The sequence below is a fragment of the Pecten maximus genome, chromosome 8, assembly GCF_902652985.1.
Source record: "Pecten maximus chromosome 8, xPecMax1.1, whole genome shotgun sequence".
NCBI classification, from domain to species: Eukaryota; Metazoa; Mollusca; class Bivalvia; order Pectinida; family Pectinidae; genus Pecten; species Pecten maximus.
Window position 1 is genome coordinate 978,889 of NC_047022.1, and position 12,489 is coordinate 991,377.

General features: G+C 35.3%; 1 protein-coding gene across 2 annotated transcripts in view; it reads right to left on the bottom strand.

The window, feature by feature from the left end:
* Positions 1 to 12,043, bottom strand: part of LOC117332678 (ABC transporter B family member 25-like) — a 38,610-nt gene extending 26,567 nt beyond the window's left edge. The window contains exons 1-7 of one of the 2 annotated variants that reach the window (XM_033891677.1): positions 11,965 to 12,043; positions 9,541 to 9,792; positions 8,155 to 8,669; positions 7,255 to 7,366; positions 4,375 to 4,549; positions 2,468 to 2,528; positions 685 to 820 (exon numbers count right to left, since the gene is read on the bottom strand). In XM_033891677.1, the coding sequence (XP_033747568.1) occupies positions 685 to 820; positions 2,468 to 2,528; positions 4,375 to 4,549; positions 7,255 to 7,366; positions 8,155 to 8,669; positions 9,541 to 9,715 (1,174 nt within the window). In that variant the 5' untranslated portion in view covers positions 9,716 to 9,792; positions 11,965 to 12,043. The other variant, XM_033891676.1, reaches the window with a different exon arrangement.
* Between the last annotated feature and the right edge of the window lie 446 nt (positions 12,044 to 12,489).

Genomic DNA, 12,489 nt, shown 5'->3' on the forward strand with positions numbered 1-12,489 from the left:
TACCTATATTAACACTTACCTACATTGTACCTATATTAACATTACCTACATTGTACCTATATTAACATTACCTACATTGTACCTATATTAACACTTACCTACATTGTACCTATATTAACACTTACCTACATTGTACCTATATTAACATTACCTACATTGTACCTATATCAACATTACCTACAGTGTACCTATATCAACATTACCTACATTGTACCTATATTAACATTACCTACATTGTACCTATATTAACACTTACCTACATTGTACCTATATTAACACTTACCTACATTGTACCTATATTAACATTACCTACATTGTACCTATATTAACACTTACCTACATTGTACCTATATCAACACTTACCTACATTGTACCTATATTAACACTTACCTACATTGTACCTATATTAACATTACCTACATTGTACCTATATTAACATTACCTACATTGTACCTATATTAACATTACCTACATTGTACCTATATTAATACTTACCTACATTGTACCTATATTAACACTTACCTACATTGTACCTATATTAACACTTACCTACATTGTACCTATATTAACACTTACCTACATTGTACCTATATTAACACTTACCTACAGTGTACCTATATTAATACTTACCTACATTGTACCTATATTAACACTTACCTACATTGTACCTATATTAATACTTACCATATTGGACAGCTCCAAGTGACACGATAGGTACCACTGACAACAGCACACCTGTTAACGCGGGATTGAGGTAAAACATGAAACCGAGGGAGCCAATCAGCTGTAGTACATTTCTAACCAACATGGACATATTCACCTGAAATTGACAGAACATTAAATTAAAAGTTTATTTCAGTATTATTATATCTCACAACTTTTTTACGTTGACAATATTTGATTCTTATTATTTGTTTCTTATTAATATCAGATATAAATATTACACCAGAATGTCATAGTTTGACAAAGGAGAGCCGGATATTATATATATAATATATAATAAAATAAAAAGCCAAACACAGATCTGCTGTCTCCCTAGTACTTTCGTGGCTACATTCTGCCGCTCTTCAGGGGATTATATATATACCCAGTGTGACAGTGTTCTGTAAGACTTGTGTATCTGTTCCATGTTCTATGTCTATATGTGATCGTATGTAATTTACCTGTGTCTTGATAAAGGGGCAGATTGCCTCGAAAATTTGACAATTTACTTGTCTGTACTGTCGTTATTACTACTTGACATATATCTATTTATAGTAATACGCATCCAACATTTGTTTGTTAGGATCCAGTACCTATATTGGTTTATGCCGTCGTTATTACTTTACTAGACCCTATATAAATTATATATATATATATTTTTTTTTTTTTAAACAAAAAAACTTAACAGCGTTCTCTTAGCGCTTTCTCTCCATTTTGGGAGTTCTTCAGAAAGTTTTGTTTAAATTAAAAGTACTGCTTTAACACAACTGAAGAACTCCCAAGATGGAGGGAAAGCGCTAGGAGAACGATGTTAAGTTTTTTTGTTTTAAAATTATTATTCCGTCCGTAAGGAGCAAACAACTGTTTTTATTGTATATATATATAGGGACTTGGTTTACATGAAACAGCAGCTGATTGGCTGAATAAGTTGTGCGAGTACATGTTGTCGGTTTGTGACGAGTCGTCCTGACACTCAGTTTTCGTCACGCTAATAGGATCTTTCGACCACCTTTTTGTTTGGTTTCTAATGCCTAAATTATACCTTTCTACACAATTACATCTATATGATTTTAATATTTGTTCCATTTCGTTTAAACGAACCAATTTTAATATGGGATTGGCCACCCGATATTGTCACTGCTACCCACTGTTTGGGCCGAGTTTTGCGGGACGAAATGTACATATCGGGGAAAAAAACAATAACAAAAACATTCACGACATAACACGCGCCGCCATCACATCGAATCAACCCGCGATGCTATTTTGTTAAACCTTTAAGTTATATTATCTATTTATTTATTTATTTATTTATTCATTTACTTTTAGCATCTGTACACCACCTAAGATGTTTCCTAATTAATCATAATAGGCCCTCGGCGAATTAAGTATCGGCCGAGGGGGATCATTTTTACAACATTACGATATTTTTTGTTGTTTATACCTACTATATTTGTGTAACTGTTCCATGTTCTATGTCTATATGTGATCGTATGTAATTTACCTGTGTCGTGATAAAGGGGCAGATTGCCTCGAAAATTCGACAATTTACTTGTCTGTACTGTCGTTATTACTACTTGACATATATATATATATATACGGGTACTTACCGTGACGGCGTTCTGTAAGACTTGTGTATCTGAGGACAGCCGGTTATTGTATATATATATATATATACGGGTACTTACCGTGACAGCGTTCTGTAAGACTTGTGTATCTGAGGAGAGCCGGTTATTGTATATATATATATATATATACGGGTACTTACCGTGACAGCGTTCTGTAAGACTTGTGTATCTGAGGACAGCCGGTTACAGAGTTCTCCTGTCCTACAAACAAATCATAAGGTGAGGATGTATTCAGAGACAAAATTAAATGACACAGTCACACTTATGTTAGGATAATAGGAGAAAATGGTCAAATAAATTTAAATTTTACAGCAATCGTGAAACAAAAAAACTTAAAAAGTTCATTAAGGGCATAAACAACACGAGAATATCAAAGAGAAATCCTGAGATCCAGGACGGATCTTGGTGCCCACCACTGAATGATCTTTTCTGTACTTTAATCATCCAGTAACAAGGAAGACTTTATCTAAAATCTAAAAGACATTTTAGAAAAAAAATTTCGATGAATTAGAAATAGCAAAGCTGAACTTCAACTGTCAGCTATATTTTGCTTTCAAAAACAAATTGAGACAAGTAGGGACCAAGGAAAACCTTCATATATAAACCTCAAACTGAAATCTAACAGATACCTAAAAAGAAATTAGAAATATTTAAATACAAAACTTTAACTGTCAGCAATTTGGATTTCTGGATCAGACTCAAAGTAAAGCTAGAACACGGAGGGGTCAGCGAGGATCACATCATGTGGCAAGGGAGAAAATATACATCATACACATCTGCCTCCATATCTGTTGGGTTAATTAACAGAAATGGAAATGCCTGTATAAAACCGTTTTGTTAGATTTGATTTGTTTCATGTTAATCTTAAATACATCTCCCACTAAGAACCAGGGTCATATTCGGAGATCCACTTTGACCTTGACCTTTTCAAGCAAATGTCCTTAACTTTTGACCCATTGACCTTGATCTTTGGACAGTTGATTCTTTGTATAATTCCAACTAACCATGCTTCATAAGGTCTTAACAAAATGTCCTTTATTCAATGAAAAAATACAAAATTGGACCTTGACCTTTGATCTAATAACCTTGATATTTGGCATGGGGACTCCTTGTGAGAATTCCAATTAAATCAGTGTTTATATATGGCGCCCACTATTCAATAAACTTTATTGGTTCTTTATCAAACTGATCTTTTCTCTACTTTTCTCTTCTGTCTTTATTCATCTAAATAATCTGAGAGGGTGAACAACTGGAACCTACATGTGAAGTTTGAGACATATCCCTCAGTACTTTTCTAGAAATACTAGAAAAACTTCAATTCTCAAAATCCAAGATGGCCGCCTACCGGCCATTTTGTTTTTCTGATCAAAAATTTGAATCGAATTAGCTTAACTAAGGAACAAGTGGAAACTTTGCGTAAGGTTTGAGGAATATCCCTCTAGTACTTTTCAAGAAATAGCGATAACAAACTTCAATTCTCAAAATCCAAGCTGGACACTGGGGAACCCACATATGAAGTTTGAGAAAGATCCTTCCAATGCTTCTCAAGAAAATGTGAGAACTGTTTACGGAGGGATGGACCACAGACACAAGGCAATTTAATGTCTTTAGAGTGAAAAAATCAATACCATACTCTCAGTTTACTTATGAATTGCCAAAAGTGTCATAACTGAAGATTGAACAAAATAATGCAGGATTTTCTTTGGGGTAGTAAATCATTTTGAATCCCCACCATTTAGGGATGCTTTCAGTTAAACTTTTAAACTGTTGATGCACTGATGTCTGACACCACATGGCATAAGCTTGGAACAGATGAGCTCAGAACTAGAGAAAACAGTAAACAATGTTAATGTTTGGTAAACAATGTTAACGTTTGGTAAACAATGCATTTCTGATTAACTGGTCATAAGGAGACCAACCATTGTACAGAAAATAAAAAAGACTGAACCTCATGATTAAAGGTGGCAGAATAACTGATCGTACGTGCTTGTTTGCATTAAGGATTGTTGGTGTGAAAATCAGACACACAGCAGTTAATACCGCTTACCTGTTGACATCAAAGAAGGCCACTTCCTGTTGGATGATAGAGTTGAAAAGTCGTTTACGGAGCCGAGCCACTAGCCTCATTCCCGCCAGCGTAAACAGCCAGGCACGGATCATTCCAAACAAGTTTCCCACCAGGTAGATTCCCAGCATAATTAGAACAGTTCTCGTTAGCTCACCTGAAATATGACCAAATCTCCCATTATGTTACTTAGTAGGATCATACGCTCAATTCACCAATCAGTAATCAATTACGACCCTTGAGTTGTAAACACTTTGTGAAATCTGAGGTGAGTAGTTCAACACTTCTCATCCATGTTGGTTTATGTTTCTCCAGTAGCTAACAACTACAATTACTAACCAAGTAAATAGGATCACGATCAACAGTTCCAGTCAGACCATGAGGAAAGTTCCAGTAAATTTTGGCGATCTCTGAATAATCTCGGTTCTTCTCTAAAAGCATCAAAATTATTGCAATGATTCCGTCTTGCTTTCAGAACCGTGTACTAAGGGGGTTTAAGGGGACAGTCATGAGCAGCCTTAGTCTAAGTGGACATTTTTTCCTGAGTTGAGAATGTAGTTACGCCCTTAAACCCTAAAGATAGGTATAAGATTACATTACGGATCCCTTAGAGTTTAAGAGGACTTCTAGTTATCCCAACTATGAAAGTGAGTGAAAAAGGAGATAAAGATGGAGGTGTACAGCAAATCTTAAATAATACCGTTATATTTGTCTAAGATAGTTTTCAGCTACGCCCCCTTTTTTAAGTGTTTGAGAGAGTAGTAATTAGCTGATCTTGTGTCTAAGATAGTTTCCAGCTACGCCCCCTTTTTTTTAAGTGTTTGAGACAGTAGTAAGCTGATCTTATGTCTAAGATAGTTTCCAGCTACGCCCTTTTTTAAGTGAGACAGTAGTAAGCTGATCTTGTGTCTAAAATAGTTTCCAGCTACGCCCTTTTTTAAGTGAGACAGTAGTAAGCTGATCATATCTCTTAGATAGTTTCCAGCTACGCCCTTTTTTAAGTGAGACAGCAGTAAGCTGATCTTTAATGTCTAAGATAGTTTCCAGCTACGCCCCCTTTTTTAAGTGAGACAGTAGTAAGCTGATCTTATGTCTAAGATAGTTTCCAGCTACGCCCCCTTTTTTAAGTGAGACAGTAGTAAGCTGATCTTATGTCTAAGATAGTTTCCAGCTACGCCCCCTTTTTTAAGTGAGACAGTAGTAAGCTGATCTTATCTCTAAGATAGTTTCCAGCTACGCCCCCTTTTTTAAGTGAGACAGCAGTAAGCTGATCTTATGTCTAAGATAGTTTCCAGCTACGCCCCCTTTTTTAAGTGAGACAGTAGTAAGCTGATCTTGTGTCTAAGATAGTTTCCAGCTACGCCCTTTTTTAAGTGAGACAGTAGTAAGCTGATCTTATGTCCAAGATAGTTTCCAGCTATGCCCTTTTTTAAGTGAGACAGTATATGTAGTAAGCTGATCTTATGTCTAAGATAGTTTCCAGCTACGCCCCCTTTTTTAAGTGAGACAGTAGTAAGCTGATCTTTAATGTCTAAGATAGTTTCCAGCTACGCCCCCTTTTTTAAGTGAGACAGTAGTAAGCTGATCTTGTGTCTAAGATAGTTTCCAGCTACGCCCTTTTTTAAGTGAGACAGTAGTAAGCTGATCTTATGTCCAAGATAGTTTCCAGCTACGCCCTTTTTTAAGTGAGACAGTATATGTAGTAAGCTGATCTTATGTCTAAGATAGTTTCCAGCTACGCCCCCTTTTTTAAGTGAGACAGCAGTAAGCTGATCTTATATCTAAGATAGTTTCCAGCTACGCCCTTTTTTAAGTGAGACAGTATATGTAGTAAGCTGATCTTATGTCTAAGATAGTTTCCAGCTACGCCCCCTTTTTTAAGTGAGACAGTAGTAAGCTGATCTTATATCTAAGATAGTTTCCAGCTACGCCCTTTTTTAAGTGAGACAGTATATGTAGTAAGCTGATCTTATGTCTAAGATAGTTTCCAGCTACGCCCCCTTTTTTAAGTGAGACAGCAGTAAGCTGATCTTATGTCTAAGATAGTTTCCAGCTACGCCCTTTTTTAAGTGAGACAGCAGTAAGCTGATCTTATGTCCAAGATAGTTTCTAGCTACGCCTCCTTTTTTAAGTGAGACAGTAGTAAGCTGATCTTATGTCTTAAGAGAGATTCTTGCTACTTGCCCCATTTCGCCCATTTTGGGGGTATTGGAGTAATTCGGTTCGAGTAACTGGACAACAAGTTGGTAGTTATACATTACCTACAGATAACTACAGGCTGATGTAGGCCTTGTTTCTATATTTGATACACAGTTCCTTTTTGTGTTAAGAACATTATATGCCATAAACCGTATTTTACCGGGAATAAGCCCATGCTCTGGGATAAGCCCACCTCACTATTTTTCACTTTTTTTCTTCATAGGCTCATATTCGGGAATAAGCCCACCCCCAACTTTTGAATATCTTATCCACAATGGAAAAAAAATTATTAATAATAAAATAAAACAAAATATATAGTATGTAGTGAAAACAGTTGATTTATCTAGATCTAGATTTTATTTTCTGTAAAAAATTGATTTTTTTAATGAAAAAACAATCTTTTTACCAAATGAAAAATTATAAACAAAAAATTACAAACTACCTTTGGTATTGGATTCTTAGAAATTGTGGATGAAAAGGCTTGGAAAGGAACTCGCTGTATTGCAATTAGTTTAATTTACTCAGCAATTCATAATTCCATTTGACGTGATATTGTGACGTGATATTGCCCAGGAAATTAGTATTGAAATTATATCTAAACTTTGTGAGTTATTTATTATAGACCTGTCGACACTGCCAGACAGATTTAACAACCAGACTTACTGATACTATGCTGAGCAGCATCGACCACTTTTCCAAAGAACAGTGGCGCCACCATCTGGGAGGCACTGGAAAACAGCAAACCTATCGAGGCGAACCCAAGCAGGCCCAATTCCTACAAATAAATATTTTAAAAATTGCTTTAAATCAAAAGAGAATTAATTTGGTTTAGTTTGTCATACAAAAGATACTGGGGAGTAATTTTAGCTGAAATAGTAGATAAGAATTATATAATATTTCTTAATGATGATATCATAAATAGATCTATATAACTGCATTTATCCTGTACTATAAATCACAGGGAGACAAAATTCTACATAAAATATCTTACATATGTATAGGGGGTTGTCACATGTACAGAGAGACAAAATTCTACATAAAATATCTTACATAGATATAGGGGGTTGTCACATGTACAGAGGGACAAAATTATACATAAAATATCTTACATAGATATAGGGGGTTGTCACATGTACAGAGAGACAAAATTATACATAAAATATCTTTAATATATATAGGGGGTTGTCACATGTACAGGGGGACAAAATTATACATAAAATATCTTACATAGATATAGGGGGTTGTCACATGTACAGAGAGACAAAATTATACATAAAATATCTTATATATCATATGTATAGGGAATTGGTGTATTGCAGCAGTACTATAAAATTGACTTGATTTATTAAGAACTTCACTGACATAGGTAACAGTATCTACAGGCTTATTGCCAAAAAATACTGTACAATTAATACTACCGAGCAATTAAAGAGAACATGTGGATTTTTTTCAATGTATTTTTAAACACACATCTATGGGCCTGTCAAGCAAGTACAGAAATCAACAAGACCATATTACAGTTTTCACAGTTTCTCTATACAAAAATTTTAAAAATTAACTTACAGGTTTAGCAAGAGCTGCCAATCTAGAAAAGGTCACACTCCTCTTTAAAGGTTCGCCATCTTTTCCAATCTCCTCTCCATCATCATTAAAGCGATGCAGAATTCTCACAGTTTTTAATCTCCTCATCATAGTGAAGCTTGAAAGAGCAAATAATACTTCCAGCAAGCTGCATACAAACGCAAAGATGACTAGGGTGTTGTATGTAGCATGCATCACAGTGTAATTATCCGTGTCCTTGTATGCATGTAGAACTAATGCCCCTTTGGTAGTTGTATATGATAACAGTCCTATAGTGAGTATAATTAGGCACACATGCAGGCGAATCTTCTTGGCCTTCAACTGTCTATGGGTCGTGTTATCAATCTCTATCAGCTGATACGAGGAATTTTCTAAGGATGGAAGGACGATTCCGATAAGGATCACCAACTTGACAGCCGACAGAAGGGCAAGGTCAAACACTGACGATGTCATTGTGAAATGAGTTATATTGTGTATGAAATAATGAGAGTCTCCACCTGTTATAATAAAATAAAACAAAGTTATCTCCCTTTATTTGTAGGTATTGAGAGTCTACATATGTTATAATAAAACAAAGTTATCTCCCTTTAACCCTAGTAATGAGAGTCTACATCTGTTAAAATAGAATAAAACAAAGTTATCTCCCTTTATCTGTAGTAATGAGAGTCAACATCTGTTATAATAGAATAAAACAAAATTATCTCCCTTTGTCTGTAGTAATGAGAGTCTATGTCTGTAGTAATGAGAGTCTACATCTGTTATAATAAAACAAAATTATCTGCCTTTATCTGTAGTATTGAGAGTCTAAATATGTTATAATAGAATAAAGTTATCTCCCTTTAACCCTAGTAATGTGAGCCTACATCAGTTATAATAAAATAAAACAAAGTTATCTCCCTTTAACCCTAGTAATTAGAGTCTACATCAGTTATAATAAAATAAAACAAAGTTATCTCCCTTTAACCCTAGTAATGAGTCTACATAGGTTATAATAAAATAAAACAAAGTTATCTCCCATTAACCCTAGTAATGAGTCTACATAGGTTATAATAAAATAAAACAAAGTTATCTCCCTTTAACCCTAGTAATGAGAGTCTACATCAGTTATAATAAAATAAAACAAAGTTATCTCCCTTTGTCTGTAGTAATGAGAGTCATTTCTGTTATAATAAAATATCTTATCCCCTAGCCCTAGTTCAGAATGTACATTTTCCTTGTCAATATCATGCATTGTCATATATAACAATGAGCTCATCTTTTGATCATTACATCTTGTTGCTTCAAAATTTAATTTTCTTACCTTCATACTTTCATTTAATAATAGACAGATTCATATTGAATCCTTTAGTTCATTGGTTAAGTACTCACCGGTCAACCAGAGGATAACTGATACAATAGCATCCACCAATAGGAAGAAACCAAAAATGTTGACATATCGGAACTTTGGTAGTGTATAGCTATGTGTGCCTAGCTCCAGCATCGGAACGTCCGCGTCCCCATTCTCCATGCTGACAGAGTTTACTGTTCCATTGAGTTTAGCCATGGCTGCGATCGTCTAGATTTCTTTTTGCTGGTGTTAACAAGTTGTTTCTCCAAAATACTCCCAGTCAAACAATATTCCTGAAATCAAAATAATATTATTATATTTACGTTCTGAGTTAGGATTCTTTATAGGAACATACCAAGTGAAACAACTTTCAGTTTCATCGGGGTATGAAAAAAATTTTGTTTGCAAACAAAATTGTTTTCATACCCCTATGAAACTAAAAAATAATTGACATCAACGCTTATAATTAATTTTAAAAAATATTTTTTAAATTTACATTATGTACAATTTTACTAGTTTTATATGGGATTATTTTTCTCAAATCAATTGTCGTATTGTGACGTCACATTTTTCGCGCCATTCTCAGATTTTTTTTCATAGTGATATGAAAAAAAAATCTCAACCAATCAGAAAGCCGCAGTCTGCGTACAAACAATGGAAAATTAATTTTTTGACCATGATAGCTCTACAGAACTTACATTTACTGTTTACACACTGTCGTGACACATATGACAGAAGATACAACTTGTGAAGCTTTGATGTTTGGTTAGAATTACAGTCTGGGAATTAACCAGGTGTAGTGGAACTGGATCAGGTCGATCGTCGGCGACCAGGTAGCTCAATTGGTAGAGCATCCGGCTAGTGTTCGGAGGTCCAGGGTTCGAACCCCGGTCTGGCATTTTTCCACAACTTTTACATTGGTGCCACAGACCACTCCAAGTGAAAGCAAAAGGCTTCCTTGGAGAGAGAACCTGGGTTGGTGTGTTCCATTAGGGTACAGAGGGGAATTTCAATCATACCAGGTTTGTTGTGTTTTATAGCTTTGTCAATCATACCAGGTTTGTTGTGTTTTATAGCTTTGTCAATCATACCAGGTTTGTTGTGTTTTATAGCTTTGTCAATCATACCAGGTTTGTTGTGTTTTATAGCTTTGTCAAACATTCATCAACACTTTATATTATATATATATCACCTAAGAGCTTGCTCTGAAAGTAAGCGAAAGTACTTGTGATTTTCTGGTTTGTGTTTTTTATCTAGTTTTATGTATATCAATCACAAGGACACTATCTACGTTTAATTATATATATAGCATTTAATACACTAATACAGAACTTAACATTGGAATTAAACAAAGTATAGAAAATTTAAAAAAAGGACTGTTGTTGCTATCAAACAAGTCCTTTTGGTTTTTCCCCATCTTGTTTCTTTCCAATGTAAAATTCAATAGTTTTCCCAGCCAGCCTAGGATATGACATTGTAGTAGAACTGGACAGGGTCGATCATTGGCGGCCAAGTAGACCAAATGACAGAGCAACAGTCTAGTATTTCGGAGGTTCAGGGTTCCAACCCCGGTCTGACCGTGCATTTTGCCACTCCTCTTACAATACAATCAGGGCATCCAGTTGACCCTTGACTTTTCCAATTTCAGAAGTCCCTTCAAACTCAAGAGTCAGATCTCAATTTTGGGAGTCAAAACATACTCTCAAGGGTCTACTGGATGCCCAGACAATGTATATTACAAATATCTAATACATTTAATAAATGACCTACAGTGTACACAGAGAAAATATTAATTTAATCAAAATATATCATGATGTATTTTGTTAGTTTTAAGGTGTTGAAATCTTCCTTTAAATAACTGGGTTATAAGATGATCATTCCCAAGACACAATAAGCCTTGAGTGGCGCACCCTCAAGTAAGATTTGATTCATAAGTGGAGGACCAATTGTTAGTGAGCCAAATACAATAAAAGATCACTTCTTTTAAAAGTAACAATAACTTGGATTTATATCAGAAATCTATAACAAAAATGTGGTGAATTTGACCAGGGACGTCCCTGACTTAACAAAAAGACGAGGTCATAATATGGGACGCTCTATATCTTGACCCCAGTTTGCATCATTGCAAAGTATAGACATTCTAAAACTAACATGTTTGTCAGTATCTACAATGTATTAGGAACAAAACGTCTGATGGAAACTGACCTTCTTAAAATTCCACAATTAATTCGCTTGAAAAAAAGTCGATTAAAAGCCAGTCGCTGAATCGGTACTTGTAGTCTCCCCGAATGTACCGACAACTGTCAGACTGTACAGTATCGAAGTCCCGATCCCAGGCACCTGACCTGGTGTATTTCAGCGTGTGTTGATATAGATATAGACCAACGAGTGACTGTTCCTATAGTATAAATCTTACAAAAAGTCGACTATTCTGATGGAATCGACAAACGCCAAAGTACACTTACATCGCAGTGACACGGTGCTTTTCGTTACTGTCATCGCTAAATTTACAAACCATAGTCTACTACAGGAATGGGAGGTAACTCTGATATACTCACGTTGGTTGGGTGATACTAACAACCGGATAAAAATAAAAGCCAGGCCCGAACTTAAAAAAAAACACGCCACGGTAACCAGCGTCGAGCTCTCGCCTGTCAAGTTTATGGTATTTCCATCGGTATTAATCTATAATTAACTTTATGGAAGCTTGTTTACGGAAAACACAAAGATATTTGTGTCATCTTAAAAGCTACAATGGGCTAGTTGTCAGTCTCAAAAATTGCCAGAAAATAAATAACAACCTTTTAAATATTCTGCTCCAATTCGATGCCATTTTGATTATGCCTACGTCAAGTTCACATTTCTTTCGATAAAGTGCCAAAAACCTTATCTGTCTCAACAGCTACTGTATATATTGTATATACGTGTAGGTGTTAATTTGTTATAAAAAAATGGATGGAAGCGTGGGAGTGGTCTTACTGTGGGGGGGG